The sequence below is a fragment of the Acartia tonsa genome, chromosome 10 (assembly GCF_053477335.1).
Source record: "Acartia tonsa isolate MP-2025a chromosome 10, ASM5347733v1, whole genome shotgun sequence".
Taxonomy (NCBI): domain Eukaryota; kingdom Metazoa; phylum Arthropoda; class Copepoda; order Calanoida; family Acartiidae; genus Acartia; species Acartia tonsa.
This window is the reverse complement of record NC_137269.1, coordinates 39,189,461-39,207,480: the sequence shown is the minus strand read 5'-3', so window position 1 is coordinate 39,207,480 and position 18,020 is coordinate 39,189,461. Positions and strand designations below refer to the sequence as shown.

At 30.7% G+C, this 18,020-nt stretch overlaps 1 protein-coding gene across 1 annotated transcript in view; it reads left to right on the top strand.

Annotated features, from left to right (window-relative positions):
- Positions 1-18,020, top strand: part of LOC145330806 (uncharacterized) — a 163,653-nt gene that overhangs the window by 118,426 nt on the left and 27,207 nt on the right. The window contains exons 28-34 of the mRNA XM_080175472.1: positions 2,665-2,743; positions 9,766-9,851; positions 11,367-11,489; positions 15,784-15,851; positions 16,404-16,476; positions 17,074-17,165; positions 17,572-17,706. Coding sequence (XP_080031598.1) covers positions 2,665-2,743; positions 9,766-9,851; positions 11,367-11,489; positions 15,784-15,851; positions 16,404-16,476; positions 17,074-17,165; positions 17,572-17,706 — 656 coding nt within the window. The remainder of the gene's footprint in view (positions 1-2,664; positions 2,744-9,765; positions 9,852-11,366; positions 11,490-15,783; positions 15,852-16,403; positions 16,477-17,073; positions 17,166-17,571; positions 17,707-18,020) is intronic.

Here is an 18,020-nt window from a genome sequence, read left to right as displayed (position 1 = left end):
AAATCCAAAACAAGTTCATCCTGTCAAAATAAATAAAATCCATTTAACCTGGCTATCTTTAGGGTGTTCATTAAAAACCTTGAAAATTATCCTGAACAACAAGTATTGAATGTTTGAAAAAAAGATATAAGTAAAAAACGGTTATTGTAGCTATAAAACAAAGAAACCATTTAGCTATATTCATATTCCACTATGTATTCTTACTCCCTGGTCATTAACAATTGAATACGTGTTGTTTTTATATTCTATTATCTATCCCTGATCCCTGGAAAATAACAATTAAATAGAACAACTTTAGTAGTTTGATTTGTCTCCCATTTTTGTGGTAAAACTTTGGATTGGAACTTTAACTCATAGGAAAAGGTATTAGGAAAAAAAATTAAAAATAGAAAAATTACAAAGATAGTATGTGTTGTAACAATTTGAAAAAGTGTGCCTGGATTTATCATTCAGTAATAAGAGATATAAGTTTTCCGGAATTTTAATGTAGGGAGTAGATTTAAAATCTGCATCAAATTTTAAGGATTTTTTATAAAATTCATTTTTTGTATAATTCTTTATCTAAAAGCGGAAATACAAATTAAGTTAATTAATTTTGGCATCCGTGATTGGTGGATTTAAAAAATCTGCGCTCTGATTGGATGTCGTACATCATTCAACCAATTAGAGCGCAGGTAGTTTAAAATCCAACTATCCTATTGGTCAAAATTAATTAACTTAAAATGTGTTTCCGCTTTTAGATAAAGAATTATACAAACAAGGATGACAACATCCATAAGTAGCGAAGCACAAAAAAAATCATGGATGTTAATACGTAGAAGTAAATTTAAAATGTATTTATTAATTGATATATTTGAGAAAATATTTTGTATAATGATGACGGTCAAAATAAATTACATAAAAGATGCTCATAACAATGGGAAAAATTATTTTGATACTGATATCCCAAAAAGTTTTAATATTGGACCAAAAACACCAAAGATATGGGGGGAAATGTAAAAAATATAAAAATAGCCAAAAACCTGCAAAAAAGAAGTCTGAACGTCATGGTTTTTTTCTTTAAACAAGGGGAAATTTAATTTTGATATGTAAAACTGAAAAAATTTTGGAAATCGTACCATAAACACCAAAGATATGGAGAAAAATGTGAAAAATACAAAAATAGCCTAAAACCTGCTGAAAGGCAGTCTGATCGTCATAGTTGTTTTCTTTAAAGGACAGGAAATTTAATTTTGATATCTATTACTAAAAATATTTTGAAAATCGGACCATAAACACCAAAGATATGGAGAAAAATGTAAAAAATACAAAAATAGCCTAAAACCTGCTTAAAGGCAGTCAGACCGTCATAGTTGTTTTCTTTAAACGACTGGAAATTTAATTTAGATATCTATAACTGAAAAAAATTTGAAAATCGCACCATAAACACTGAAGATATGGATAAAAATGTGAAAATACAAAAATAGCCTAAAACCTGCTAAAAAGCGGTCCTACTGCTATCGATGTTTTATACTTAATTGTGCTCCTTTATGATGGTAATGTTGTCAAAAAATTTCAGCATTCTATCTTTTATAGGAGCTGAGTAAATCCCATTTCCCCCATAGCGTTACGGACTGACGGACGGACTGACGGACTGACGGACTGACGGACGGACTGACGGACGGACAAAGTGAATTATAGAGTAGCTTCGCTACTAAAAACGAATTTTATAAAAAATCCTTAAAATTTGATGTAGATTTCAAATCTACTCCCTACATTAAAATTCCGGAAAACTTATATCTCTTATTCAGTAATCTCCCCCAAAAGGTTTTAGGCTATTATTTGAGGCATTTATTAGGGATGTCAGTAAAGGACATAAAATATTAAGTATCGGATTTTCGAGAGAAAAATATTTAAACAATTAAAATAAAGTTAGCCTAAAAAAACTGTTAATAAATGTTTTTTTTTGCTCTGCTCATGGACATAATTTTTCTTAGTTTATTTTCTTCTACCTATCCTTCAATTCCTTATTTTCAACTTGACATAACCTCTACCCTCCTCTTCCCACCCCCAAGCCTAGTTGGTGGTAGTATCTGATTGTTTGAGACAAGGCCATTTACGCGTTTTATTCCAATTCATGACGTTCCTAGGGGAATTATGGTATAAAGTTGAAACAATTAGAAACAATATTCAGAAGGAAAAATTGTGAATTGGACATATTCACAAATTTTTATCCGCCTATCTTAATATTGGAGAAGAAAAAAAAATAATACAGATTTTTTGTCGAAAAATAAATTTATAGTATAGATGTATAAAAGACAACTACCTAACTACCTCCTGGATCCCTTATAAAGGACCTTTTTCGTGTCCGCTAACACATAATAATAATAATATTACCGACGATTTTCGTTGATTTTCAAAGACCTAATGGAAAGTCAGCACAGGGTATTTGGGAAGGGGACAGACAGTTATTTAACCCCTCCCCACTCAAGTGTATTACTCTAATATACGAAATACTCCAAGAATGACATGATTTGCCCGATTTATAATGAAATCGTAAATAATTCCTTATTTCCTTTTCATTTTTTGATTTCTTGCTGCCCTTTCTTTGGTGATTCCTGTAACAAATACACAAAGTCTAAATGTGACAAAAAAAATTGAATGAAAAACAAAAAAAATGTGTAGATTGGTGAGATATTCAGCTCCCTGGGACCTTTGCACAATCTTCAGATATTAAAAATTCATCACAATCGAATCTCTTCAGGAACAAAATAAAAAAAAGCTAGAAAAACAATAATCTATTGCGAGTAAAAATCTTGTGTACATTTGTATTTGAATGAATAGAATGAATGCTTTAAATATGCTTTGTATAATCAGCAAATAAGCATTTTTAAAAGCGAAGCTTTTCTAGAATTAGGATCGGTCCGTCCGAGACGGATAGCTTTTTTCGTTAATTTAGGCACGTTAGATTTAAAACTTTGCATGGAGATTCCTGTAGTAGTTAGGTACGATTTATAAAGCGTAGCAACTCTATAATCATTACCAGAATGTCCATTTTAAACATGTTGATTTTTTATTTTTTTTTAACAACAAATTTTTATGTGATCTAATTATCCGATTGTCCTTATTTTTTGTATACTGATTCCTGGGACAACAAAGTACAATATTATAAGCAAGCAACTCTATAATCAAGTCCTAAAAATGTAAGTATTTCCATAAACATTATCCTGTATCAAGAAGTTTTTCATCAAATTTACTCTCAATTTTGCTTTGACTCTTATTCATTTATATTCTTATGATTCAGTTCTGACACTATACAAGTGTTAATGTCCGTTTGTTCTATCGTTTCAGAGCTTCGCTTATATGGACGTTGTCATCTTTGTTATCTTATAAATTCTCATTAAAACATACTTATTATTTATATGATAATGTAGTTTTGTATTATCAAATTGGGTGTAAAAATCAGCAAAATAAAAAGTACAATATTGTAGTGCTACGGGTTGGTAATTCTCAAGAGCATATTTGGATGTCAACTGAATTTGAGTTGCCGATTGTGTACTTAGTTTCCTCCTTTGTTTCCTCATCCTATCTCAATATTTACTACTAGCTAAAAATAGCTTCAAACTTCAAAAAAATCTAAATTTGAAGCTTTTTATCTAGTAGTAAATATTGAGATAGGATGAGGAAACACCGAGGAAGCTGTGTACACAATCGGCAACTCAAATTCAGCTGACCTGTTTGGGGATGGATAAAATTACCAGAGGGGTAAATAAAAAAGTAGAATTGTAATATTAGACTTAGATCTGTGCGTTTCTGTTAATTAAATTCTCTAAATTAATTGGATTTGGGTGTGCTTTTTAGGTAAGACATAGTTTTAAAGTTAATTGTTTTTTTTTATATAATAATTTGAATATGCTTATTCTCCTCAAACAGGTAGCATCATAAATTGAGGGGAAATTGGCTGTTTATTACACAAGTCCCAAAAGTTTTATGATAACGTTTTCTTATTATTGGGCTTAACAACCTTTTGGACTTTCATTGGTTGGTTCATTAAGTTGAGTGTCCAAATGTTTCACCCATTAATATAATCTATGGAAAAGGTTATTTTGTGTATCATCTATTATTTTACTTTAATATTAACCATAACATTTAGGGTAACTTCTATTTTCATATGTTTATTTTTTATCTTGCCACGCCTCCTACAGACAACCTATTTTGATTGCATTACTTTTGGTTTGAAGACCTATATGTTCTGTTTAAACCTATACCTGTTAACTGTCTGTAGTATAACACTTTGTAGATGTGTTTTATCGCCTGAACGATTTTAATCTTTTAAAATTTTATGTTATTATGATTTTTAAAAATAAAACAAGGTTATTTATCTATCGAATTATAGACTGCTTTGCGCGGACATTAAAATAAAAAAGTATAATATAATAACTGGTAGCATTAATCTTATGATTTTGATATTCATGGAAAGTTGTCTGTAATAAAATGCTATACATGATTTTTAGTATTGCTCAGAATCGGTTTCGACGCCATACTGGAAAGATGAATTACATTATCTGGACAAATGTCTTAATCTGTGGTAAACTGTAAAGTCTATTTAACTTTTGACAAAACTTTTTCTTCTGTGTCTACTACTCTATTCCAGTCCGGGGTGCGCAGAATAAATTTTCTCAAATCTGAATCATGTAATGTTTATCTATGTTTACCCCAACTTATTCTTACTGAATGCTGTAACTTTCTGGGTAATATCATAAAATGTTGTAATCTTGTTATTGCTGTGCTAATTGGAAAAGTATTGTTGGATATATATGAATAACATAATATTAATCAATTAAAATCACTTATTTTTTCCTCTGATGATCCCTATTCAATGCAGGGGCTTGGACACTACCAATTTGAATTAATTTTTCGGGGTCAATGTAATTTTATCAAAGTAGTAAAACATGATAATTTTTTTATTAGTTGAAGAATAAATGTATAAATATAGATATTAACCAAGACAACTATCTGGCCAAAATGTTAAGGATATTGTTGCTTTCTGTTTGTTGTGAAATGGCTGTTATTATATTTCCGACACTATTGGCTGATATTCAAAGACACAATTGCGACACAGTGTTTAAACCCCGAGGGTAGAGCTGCATACAGCTCGTATCCCTCTATTCTTTTCTTTTAATAGTACATGAGCACATTAGCGTGCGAAGCACTTTGTCAAGGGGAGGGGGGGGGGGGGGGTATTGGGGTCATTTTGAACATGTTGCAAAATTTTGCCCGTCCCCCCCTTCAATCAATGTGCCCTAAAAAAGCTACTCTTTTACAATTAACTTTGATGTAAAAAATATTTGGCGGACAAAAAGTTTTTTTTTCCTTCTTGATTCAAATTATACAGATTATTCCTTTATGTAAGAAAAAGTGACGTCGCTCTTACCTCTAGGGGTATTTTTGTCACAAAAAGTTTGTTGGTAATAATATTAATGAAATTATTAATTTCAAGTTAGATTAGGTCAATAACCAGCCTAACAAAAAGGGATACATGAAAACATTAATGGAAAATAAATAAATCATTTATTTTTATTTTTTACAAATAGAAAAAAATTTGGACAGACTTTCCGTCTGTTTGTCTGAGAAATTGGTTAGAACTCTAGTTTTTTTGTTGTATTTTTCACTAATTTACTAAAATATTTACTTGACATTAAAGGTTCGAGTTTTTGCAAAATATTAACATTGAAACAATGACGTCCGAGCTTTTCAATTGCTTTGGAGGTAAACTATTTTGTGTATTTCTAAACCCATCTTTATCCCCCTAAGACGTCCTTGTTAAAAAATACAAAAATTTACTGTACAAATTACTCTATTGATGGTTAATGTTTGTATTTGTAAATTACATGTTACATTCTTATAATCTAATTTTATATATTCCCCTTAGACTTTATAAAGCTATATATTTTCTTTATAAACATTAAACAAGGTTAATAATATCCAATAATAGGTATACTATACTAAAAATCATGAATCGTAGCAAACTGTAGCCAGTTTTCTACGAAAATTAAAATCAAAATAACAAAAATAATTCCATTTTTGTTAGCCCGGGACTTCGGCCCCTTGGGACTATCAAAACTGGTTTTAGTCTCATTTTTTTTTATTTATATCCGCGAAAAGCTGTCTATGATATGATGCAATATAGAACTATTAAATTCTACACTGAATGTTTTTTTTTATATTTTCACTCGATAATTCAAAAGAAGAAAGATTAAGACCTAAGCAACACAGTTTTTTAATTTAAAATAGTAAGAAAAATAAGATAATTCTAAACTGTATTATTTTATAATTTTTAAAAATGAGAAAAGTATATTTTTTTCAGTATTAGTATATCTTTGTAATATACATCAGACATGCTTATTGGGCTGTGTGTATTTTATAAGATCAGCTACTCTATAGCTATGGTTTGTATTAGTAAAGCTGTCCAACAGACAGTCAACTCAACCATCTGCACTTTTTTTCCTATTATATTACAGTTTAATATTATTCTTTGGTAGATTGTTTTAATTGGCCTAAGTATGGACATATTTGTCCTTGTTTTAATGTATATAATGTATACTAGACATGCTTGTCAGATGACAGGCTAATTATTGCTCCTATTTTGTACACTAAATTTTCTGTGTAAATATGTGTTTTTCTTAGGTTTTTAAAATATTTTTTGAAGGGTTTACAGACTAACAGATCTATAGTATAGATGTATACTACCTGCCCCCCTTTTCCAATGACATTTTCGTTTGCTAGGAAATTGTTTTCTGGTACTTGGCTTTGTTAATATTTCAACTATTTATTGATCTGCAAATACCCAATTGAGAGTCCTTGGGATGGTTACATACAGTTATTTAACCCCTTTCCCCTCTAGTGTTCTGATAGAATTACAGACTAAATTGTCAAAAAAAATAGATTTGTAAAGCTAAACCTATAGAAGCAATATTTTCCCTTGTACTTTTTAAACTTGCGTATATTATCAGACTACTGAGTATCTGTCACCGCTTGTGGGAATATGTGTGTGTATTTTTGTGGCTCATTTGTTGTCAATTATTCCGCCAGTTAGATACATTATTGATTACAGTCAGGTTTTATGGTCCTTTAGTACTATAGAATCACAGATAGAAACATTATTGATTACAGTCAGGTTTTATGGTCCCTTAATACAATAAAATAACAGTTATGTACAGTTGCAGTCTGGTTTCATGGTCCTGTAATACAATAAAATCAGAGGTGCCTAACAAATATAAAAAATAACTATTTCCTCAAGCTTTACTGTCAAAGCATTAAATAAATGACTATAGAAACTATATTAAGCTAGAATAATACATTTCCTTAGTGTATTTATTTTTAATTGCATAGCTACTATATAGCTAAAACATGTCAGTCAGTTTGTATGGCAGAGTAACTCTAAAAGAAAATGATTTCTAAGTACCTAAAGATAGGTACAAGGAAGGAAAACTATATTTTTACTGAAACTTAAATAACATTAAAAAGTCAGAAATGACACTTAATTGTTTAAAAGTTATGATATTCAGTATTTCATTTAAAAAAAATATATCTTGCATAGTTCTATCCCTGTTACCGTGGGTTCTATTGCACTGGTAGCAACTTTATACATAACATTTCTTGGATGGAGAATTTTACTACGCCTCAACCTTTTTTTTTGTAGAAGCGTAGCTATTCTACATCTCAGTTTTTATGTTTGTCCGTATGATAATAGTTGAGAATAGTTATTTACACATCGTATTATAGACAGCTTTCCGCGGATATTAAGACAAAAATTTTAGATTAAAACCAGTTTTGTTAGACGTTGAACGATAATATGATATAATAGATGCCCAATAAAGATAAACAAAATTACCCCTTCTGTAGATTAAAATTATTGGCTAAAAGAAACGTTTGTACCTAACCAATTAACAACCAACCATTCAAAATTCAATAAAAGTACCCACTGTTTTTAAGCGATTTAAAAAATTTGGAAACCTGTGTCGTTGACAGTCCAATATCTTCTCCCTCCATGACTCAAGTGGACCATACCAGTCTATGAGACCATGTTAAAGCTATATATTCAAAGTAAAGCTGAAGCTTTGGGTGTGTTCATACTAGTTTAGTAGAATTTTTATTGGTAAGAAATTGCCGATGTTATGCTAGTTTTACATTTATGCTTGATGCCTCTTTTATCCTACTTTTTATTTTACAAAACAAACAACACTTTTCATTGCGGGATAAATCAGACTGCGCTTAAAAACAAAAAAAATCAAGGCTCTGCAACCGCACGTCAGATGCGCCTAAGCCTGAAATTAACAAATATAAAATTCTGAAAAGATGGTTTGCCTATTTAAGAACAGGGTTAGACATCCAGAATTTCAAAGTTAGAAAATGACGATTTCACTGAGGCTTACCCGCGGCTGCAGAGCCCTGCAAAAAAGTGGATAATAGATTAATGCAAAAATTAAAGCCATTTAAGATTTTAGAGTGAAAATCTATAGAAATTATACAAAAACATGGAGGTACTAACTTTTATAAGTTGAATATACTAGGAAAATATATGTAGTAACTGCGGTTACATTATTTCCAGCTGGGAAAATAATCATTTTCTTCCTGAATATCTCAGAATAAAAACTATAGATATTTAGTCAGGTAGTAAGTTCTCACTAATTTTGCTAACATATTAGTTTCGATGCTTTCCCGTAAAGGGCATGTCAAGAAATAAACTCCCACCTCTAATTTTTGAATAAATTGATAGTAAGGATAGTTTTATGCTATGTCAAACAACGGAAGGTAGCCCTAACCCTGCGTGGCTTATGCCTGAACTGCCTACACCTATGGTGCCCTAACCCTGATGGGCCATTTAATAGCCGACATAACCTTGCCCAATGTACTTGGATATACGAAAAACTAGACCTTTATTTCCATCTATTTAAAATTAAGTGGAGTTGGTTGGGGTTATCAGTGCTTAACAGGGTACTTTGTGTGAGAGCACCACATTTCTTTCTATAATTGTCTATGCATCAGAAGGAGTTATTGGCAAAAACTTTACAAATACATTTTCTCAGAGAAGCCAGGGATAAGGCGTCTGAACAAACTTTATTTCCGCTAGTCAAATAAATTTTTCTATTAAAAATCAAAATCAGCCATTTTTGATTTTGGAATTATGTTTGAATTAATTAATAAATACCAAAATTAGTTGTTTCAAGATTTAGCCTTTAGTTAAACAAAATTGAAGAATATAGAAGACTGATTTCTTCTTCAGTTGCAATATCTCCAATATCTCAGCAGTTTCTCCGCTCAGCTTCGGATGTTTTTAAAGTTATTTCATAGCAAGCATCACAGTACACTATTAGTTCACATAAGACTTAAACTCTTATGTAATATATAGTAAAAAGAACGGCTTTAGAAACCACTTTTACAGGCCAGAAAATAGCAACAAAACGGAAACATTTCAAGTTTATTTTACACACACACACACACACACACATACACAGTAAAAATATTTTATTTCTTTATTTTCTGACTGATATATTTCATACCAAAATGAAAATGGATGTTTTTTCTTTTTCTCAAAGATATTAGGTATATTTGCTTGTCTGTTGAGTATTTAAGTAAAAGAATAAAGGGGGCATGAGCTACATATAACTTTCCCCTCAATTTATGTTTTAGCTGCGAAATTTATCGACTATAAGTAACAGAAAATTAAAATATCTGATATTACACAAAATCTAGAACAGAATTTTATTTTGTACCTGAAATTAGTTGGTAAAATGTCCTTCCAGAACCTGGACAACCTACAGATAGTGGATCTGAGCTACAATAAGCTGGATGGTCTTCAATTTGGGCAGGTAAAAGTTTTTTTAGATCAGCAACTAAAAGATATAACTAACAATAAATGTATAGGGATAGATGTACAATCCAGACAAATACCTGCTCCAAGTAGCAGAGACCCTTTTCGTCTAATATACCTGATTGCTACCTCTTTATACTGTTGATAACAGCATAGAGAAAGACCTTTATATTCCCAAGGCACTACCTACCAACTTTTGCCGATAACCATGTGTTAGATTGCATGACCTTTGTTTTTAAATCCTAGCTGTGGATAGCAATATGTTGCTACTGTTTATGACTAAGACATTCCCGCTATTCTTACTATTTGTGTCGTGCATCTGTCATAACCGGTGAAGGAGACACTTTGTACTCCTGAAGTAAGTTATGACTCAGTTTGGCCCAAAATTCGAACCTATTCCTTTCTCGACGACGACAAGCATATGCGCCATGTGATCTCTACAGTCTAAATTATGATACTAATATACAGAAACAATACATGTTGTCTCTAAAATGAACAAAAAAAGTGTGTATTATGAACTTTGTCATTCCTATCCTTTCAATAGTCATAAGAAATAATTTCTAAAATATAGGAAAAAATAGGATAAGATTTTAGATTTGCAATAAGCATATAATCAACAGTTAATTAGTAATGTCTATAGATAACAAGTACGATTAAATATAACAATAGCAAAGCATTTGACAATCATATTTTTAAAAAGTTTTTCAATGACATTTACTGTAGACCATATACAAATGGAATTAGTAATTAAATAAAAAATGCGGCTTTTTATAAAGTTATGAGCGGGAAAAAGGAAGGATACCAAATCTTATAGAAGGAAGGAGAAAACTTTATAAAATTACCGTTACAGACAGACAAATATATTTAGAATACTTCTAGAGAGGCTTTGCTATAAAAATCTTTTTTTACTGTTAATATTTATGTATTCACATAATCGATATATAATGATTGGATGTTGCATTAGATTTGCGTGTACTCTAATTATGTGATACTCACAGCTAGCTGAAATAACGGTACCATTATTAACAACCTAAATTAACAACAAATTTTTCCCTGTCAATATATCCACGTTTTCTTTATACATTATTCACATACATTATATAATTCTAGAAAAAAATATAAAGAAAATACAAACTTTTATTTTTATGACATTATTCATAATAGACTGTAATGTGTAATACAAGAAAAGATAAACATATCTGAAGATAATTATGATTATAAAATAAATATTAGGCCTCAGCAGCCGAGGGTCAGCCACCTGTGAGCCTCAGGAAAATGAATCTTTTACCATTTTAAAATCTGCTGGAAGTCTAAGCATGGCCCAAATATGAAAATCTCTTTTTTTAATTATGTAAAAGGGTGTAAATTCGAGTCCTGATAAATATGATTTAGTAAGATTGAACCAACAGATAGTATTTTCGAGATTATTATATTTTATGTTAGGTTTAGGGGTTAGGAGAGTCTGACTGGCCACGTTCCTGTGTGGTTCTTTTTCAATTTTGTTTGTTTTTAGTTCAAAGGGCTGCGAAACCTGCGGATTCTGGACATTTCAAACAATCAGCTTCGCTCGCTGCCCCGGGATTCATTTGAAAATACCCAGATAGACACTTTAGATCTCAGCAATAACGAGTTTCAGGTAATGTACTTTCCAGTAAGGCTTCAAAACCGATTATTTTCCGCTGGAGAAGAACTGGTTCTAAGCTATACTGGAAATCATGTTTATTATAGTATTATAGATATTTATTTTAGTATTAAAAAAAATATGTCCTACAAACTTTTTTTTTTTTTTTGGGGGGGGGGCGGAGTATGAAGATAATTTATTTAAATTTATTTTTAGATCTTCCTAAACAAGAATAAAAGACAAAAATATGCACATAATCATTAATAAAGATTAATAAATCGTCTAACTACTTCATGTCTGGTAAAAATATACAGTACAATAAGGAATGAAAATTTTGTTCACATATGAAACTTTTATAATATTATTTTGTTGATTCTGCACTTACAAATAGTTACCTACACAAACATAGCTTTCTTTACACAATTTCTCTGAGACCTATATTAGGGCCATCTTCTATTCTTCATTAGACGTGACACTCTAAATTTTTCTTCTGGCCTAAAAAGTTAGTTTAGTTGCCTAGAAATAAATGTACAAAATTTCATCTCTTAATCTTTACTGGCTAGCTAGAGCAAGGCCTTTAAAAATCAACAGATAAAGGTAGCACTGCTGTTTTAACAATTTCTCAGCAATGTGCAAGATTTTCGCTTTTCTGCATATTTCAACTTAAACATATAAGGCCAAAGATATGATATCCAAAAAATCTTTGGTCAAATTCTACTCTAAAACTATTGCCAGTATATATTATATATAGAGAGATAAAATCTTGTATATGTATTTCTTGACCCCTAAAATAACTTTTTAGGTCAGCAGAAGAATTAAATTCGAAAAAGTGTATTTTGAGTATCACATCTATTCTGCATATAACATTTTGGCATTAGATAATCTAACAACTAACAACAAGTAACCAACCCATTGATTGCAAGCATAATAGTAATTTTTTCAAAATTGTATTCTTGCCAAGGCATGAAGGACGTCCAAGCTTTTTTATTTGGAAGAGGGGGGGGGGGGTAAAAATGTAAATTTAAGTTTTTTTGTGGGGGAGGTAATATTTATATCATATAGGTAAGGACGTTCAAGCTTTTTATTTTGGGGGAGCGGGGGGGGGGGAGTAAAAATAAAAAATAAAATTCAACCTTCCCCCCGTTGGACGTCCCTGCAAGGCAATCCTTTAATCGTTGATATTTGTTGCCGGATAATAGATGTAATTTTTAACGTATTAGTATGACGAGGTGGGGTCAACCCCTGTAAAAAATAAACATCGCTATTGAAATAGGATTTTCATTGTTGCTTCAAAACCGATGAATATCCGCTTAATTGAAACTGATTCTGAGCCATACTGAAAAATCATGAATCTTATCACATTATATGTGGAATTTTTAAAAAAGAATAATATATGAAATAAAAATCATAAAATTAATACCAGTTTTGTTGGCCCTGAGGGATTAACCTAATAATTTTTAACTTTACTATCCGAGGAAAGCTGTCTATAATAAGATGTGATATTACAGATTAGTAAACTAATTCCATTACTAAAGAGTATTGTGTTCGTTAACCTAACTGTAGAAATGTTGACTCTTGTATTTACTCAAATAATCTTATAATAAAGAAGTCATGGAGTAGTAACAAAGAGAAGGAAAAGTAAGGAAAAGGATATATTCTACAAATAGTTTATATAATATCCTGCTATAAGTCCTATATTTACTCAAATAATCTTATAATAAAGAAGTCATGGAGAAGTAACAAAGAGAAGAAAAAGTAATGAAAAGGATATATCCTACAAATAGTTTATACAATATCCTGCTATAAGTCTTATATTTACTCAAATAATCTTATAATAAAGAAGTCATGGAGTAGTAACAAAGAGAAGAAAAAGTAAGGAAAAGGATATATTCTACAAATAGTTTTTATAATATCCTGCTATAAGTCCTATATTTACTCAAATAATCTTATAATAAAGAAGTCATGGAGAAGTAACAAAGAGAAGAAAAAGTAAGAAAAAGGATATATTCTACAAATAGTTTATATAATATCTTGCTACAAGTCCTATATTTACTCAAATAATCTTATAATAAAAAAGTCATGGAGTAGTAACAAAGAGAAGAAAAAGTAAGGAAAAGGATATATTCTACAAATAGTTTATATAATATCCACTTACAGGTCTTATGTTTACTAAAATAATCTTATAATGAAAAAGTCATGGAGTAGTAACAAAGAGAAGAAAAAAGTTAGGGAACAGGATATTTTGCATAAATATCTTCTACAAAATTCTGCATTCTCGCAATTTCAGTAAAAGCACAAAAAATCAAAACTGAACAATTTTGTATTTGATTTTCTCAGCTTTATCTTATTTTTCACAATCAATAAAATTAAAAAGCCATTCATTTGTAAACTAAAGTTCTTAATTTAAAAAGCTTTAAAATGAACACTTGGTATGATTTTTAATTCTTTTTGTAATTAATTTTGATAGAGCCTCTCTGTTACAATAAGCAATACTCAAAAGACTTTATAAGATATGTATTTTTTTCTAGTTTATTCATGCTTCTGATTTGAAAAAACCTGTTTTATGCCACTTTTACTACAATCTTTATTATTCCATTTAAAGGATATAAGTCAACACTAAAAACGCTGTCTTGCAATTCAAACAAGACACCTACCAATCGGACATCTGCATTTAAAACAGAACTACTTCCAAACTAATTCCAATCAAATTTGATTGGTTGGTTTATAGTATTAGTGTCCACACAAACAAAGTTTTCGATTTAAAGAAGGAATGATTGTGTATATCATCATTGAGGATTTACACCAATTTTTCGTCCATTATCTCATCCATTAAGATCCCTGTTGTAAACCCCTTATTTTATTAAAGACAGCTTTCCTCGGATATTAAAATGAAAAATAAGATTAAAACCAGTTTTATTAGCCCAGAGTGGATGAAGCGGGCTAACAAGACTGGTATTAATTTACGATTTTTTATTATTCGTGGAAAAGTGTTTTTAACACGATGCTATACATAATTTTTCATTATGGCTAAGAACCGATTCTAATCCAGCGGATATCAATCGACGCCATCATAAAAACAACAGCATTTCATTAGATAAAAGTTACCATTTAAAAAGTTTTGATATTACCTTGATTAACCATGAAAGATTTAATTAAAGTCCCAATTGTTTTAAGACAACGAATGAGTGACCATGTATATAAAACTTTAAGGACCAGCATAATGGAAACTCAAATGTCCCATCCCTCCAAGCTAAAAGTCACCACGGTAAAGTGTTTAGGTTCTATCAATGATGGTCTAGAAGGGGAACTAGTTTAATGACTATTTTTGTGACATATCCAAGTGTCTTAATTGAATTAAAGGAACGTGTGTCCAATATGTTCTGAGATAAAGTTTTGTTCATCAAAATAAATACTCTTTACAAAGTTGTTGGGTCCTCTCAAGAATATATTTTATAGAATACACTCTAAAAAATAAGAATCAAGCTATAGGACATACAACTTGCTTGATTTAAAAATATATTCAATATATTTTTTAGACAGAAAAGATAGACAATTTTTAGAGCATTTTTTAGTAAGCTTTCTGTGAATATTAAATTAAAAAATTATAAGATTAAAGCCGAATGTCCTGTCTAACAAAACTTGTTACAATTTTAAGATTTTTTTAATATTCGCAGAAAATTATCTATGACAATGATCATGATTTTTTAGTATTGCTGAGAGCCGATTCTAATCCAGCGGATATTAATCTAACCATATGAAAATATGTTTAAGAGTATAGAATAAAAAGTTTTTAAGATAGAGGAGAGATTAGGGATAAAGTATCATTTTGTGTCATTCATTTCCTACCTTAGCTATTCACACTTTTAATTTATAACAATACAAAATAACTTCAAATTTAGGCTTATTTCTTTTTTGATTATTTTAAAAAAAAATGTTCCTGTTAAGCAATGGAGTCAGAGTAATTGTACACTGTATTGAATTAGAAACTTTGCTACTATATAATTGTTAATAGCGAACTACTCTATAATTCAGTTCAGTTGGTCCGTCTGTCTGTAACTCTATGGGGAAACTGTGATTTTCTCAGATGCCATTCAAGATAAACGCCTTATTTTTTGTAAGAAGTCCCTATTATTCACTATAACAGAATTCCCTTGGTCCGACGGTCTGTCAGTCAAGCAAAAAAATATTAGATTTCGTATTTTTTTTATATTCTTTCTTGTTTTATGACCAGTGCTCTTCAAATCACTTTGTCAGTGAATTTGTTTTGCTTCGCTACTTATGGATGTTGTTTTTATTGGTTTAATTTCAGGTGATGCCCAACAGTGCACTGTCAGAAATAGCAGATTCTATTCGTCATCTCAACCTATCTCATAACAGGAAAACACAATAATTAACAAAATTTATGAGATATAATTGGCCTCTCCCAAAATAATTTCTTAAAGCTTCTTCTGAAAGGATATCCATATGACCTCTTAGGTAAAGACTGGCGTTCTTATTGTTTTTTTTTGTGGTCAACTGTCAATTCTTCTTTTCTTTAGGTTGTTTCCCCATTCCCAATAAATAAGTTAATAACCTTTCCAGGACCTGTGAGAAGCTTCACTTTGATATAAAACCAAAGAGGTCCAGCGGCTAACAAGATCTTTAGCTACATCCAGATATCCGGCTTTTTTATATTAGTGTAAAGACTCCACTAAATTATTTCATGGTGTATGGAAAGTCTATAAGACTAGTTGACCGATAATTGATAATTCAATCAACAACCCTTTCTACCGTCTCTCCCCAACCCATTTTATTAAAATTGAAGGAGAGGGGATGCGGGGGGATAATTATTTAAGCCAGCAACAAGTTTCACTTAGGAGCACATGATAATTTGGTGTAAAATCCATGTAATAATAAATCCATTGTTAATTATCTGTTTATTTTGAGCAGTATCCAACATATTGACTCAGCCATGCTCTCCTCTACACTCAGGCTACTCTCCCTCTCACTGGCAGATAACAGGAATATGAAGTAATATCCTTGAAGACCTTTGGTCATTCATCCCAGGCATCTAAAGGGATAACAATGGCCGATAAATTGATGTACTGTACATCCCTATTGACGATCCACAAACTTTGAGGAGTTTTAATGAATTTTGATGTGTAGGTTGGTTCATAATTGGGGTTTATTTATTTTTCTCGTATTCATTCGAATCCGGTGGATAGGAACCGGTTCTCATCAATACGAAAAAACTATGTCTAGCATCGAATTATATCCAGTTTTCTACGAATATCGAAATGTACAATCATAAGATTAAAACCAGTTTTTTTAGCCGGTGCCTTCGGGGAGTTCATACAATTAATAATAATGGACAGTATCAAAGGACTAAACAATCTCGTGGTCCAAACGTTTCAACCACTAATTGTAATCTACAGAAGGGGTAGTTTTCAGTATCATTATAGGGGATGTACAATGTCAATGTACATCAATTGTCTTATTATGTATGTTTTACCTAAATAATTACATTAGATCTAAAAGATAATATTCATAGCATAAAACAAAATATACTTTACTACTTTCTTTTTATTAGTCCTAAAATATTACTGAAATAAAAACAAGGTTGACAATACTGCCAGATAATATATTTACTGGACTAAGCAGCTTGCTCACACTGGATCTATCTCTTAATCTAATTACTGCTAACTTCAAGGAACCCATTCTTTTTTAATTTTCTTCAAAAGGTGTTTTAGATTAATTATTAGGCAAAAAATATCAATCTGATGTTTATAGATTTGGCAATAAAAAGTTAATTAGAATTCTCCAAACTTAGAAGAAAAAAATCGATCATAGAATAGATCAAAGGTTTAAAGGCAGTTAAAAGTTTAATTCGATGTAATCTTTAATCTACTTAATATTATATTCATTAACAATCTCCTATGTTTCTAGTTGAATTAAAATTATATGATAACCTTTGAATTTTTATCAATTTAATTTTTTTTCTTAGTGTAATAATACTTTTAAAACTTTACCTAACCATTCTTTAACAAATCTATCTTTTTTACATGCATATCACCTACTCTATTTGAGAATATCATCAAAGAATGACGAATTACTAGGAGTTGTTCCACTTCACGCAGAAGCTGCGAGACCTGCGGCTGTCCCGGACCAAGCTGAAACAGCTGCCAGAGTTGCATCTGCCAGGTCTTCATTACCTGGATCTTCATCACAACTACCTGGAGTCTTTCCATTGCGGGTAAGCTTCCAGATTATGTTTAAATTTATTATATTAAAGACTAGCGACTGTGCCTCTAGCATCTATGAATGGACAGGGAAGGACAAAACACAGCCTAAAACTATTCTAAGACATATGTGAACCTTCCCTAAAATTGAGAACTAATGCGTTCTTGAGGTTATCGAAATATTAAGCTGCAGACAAAAAAAACTTAATACTTTATATAATAGGATGTGCTTTTATTACCGCTAAGCATCACAATTTTCGCTATTTTACTATCCGCGAAAAGCTGTTTATAATACGATTCGATAAATAATCATTACAAAGCTATCAGA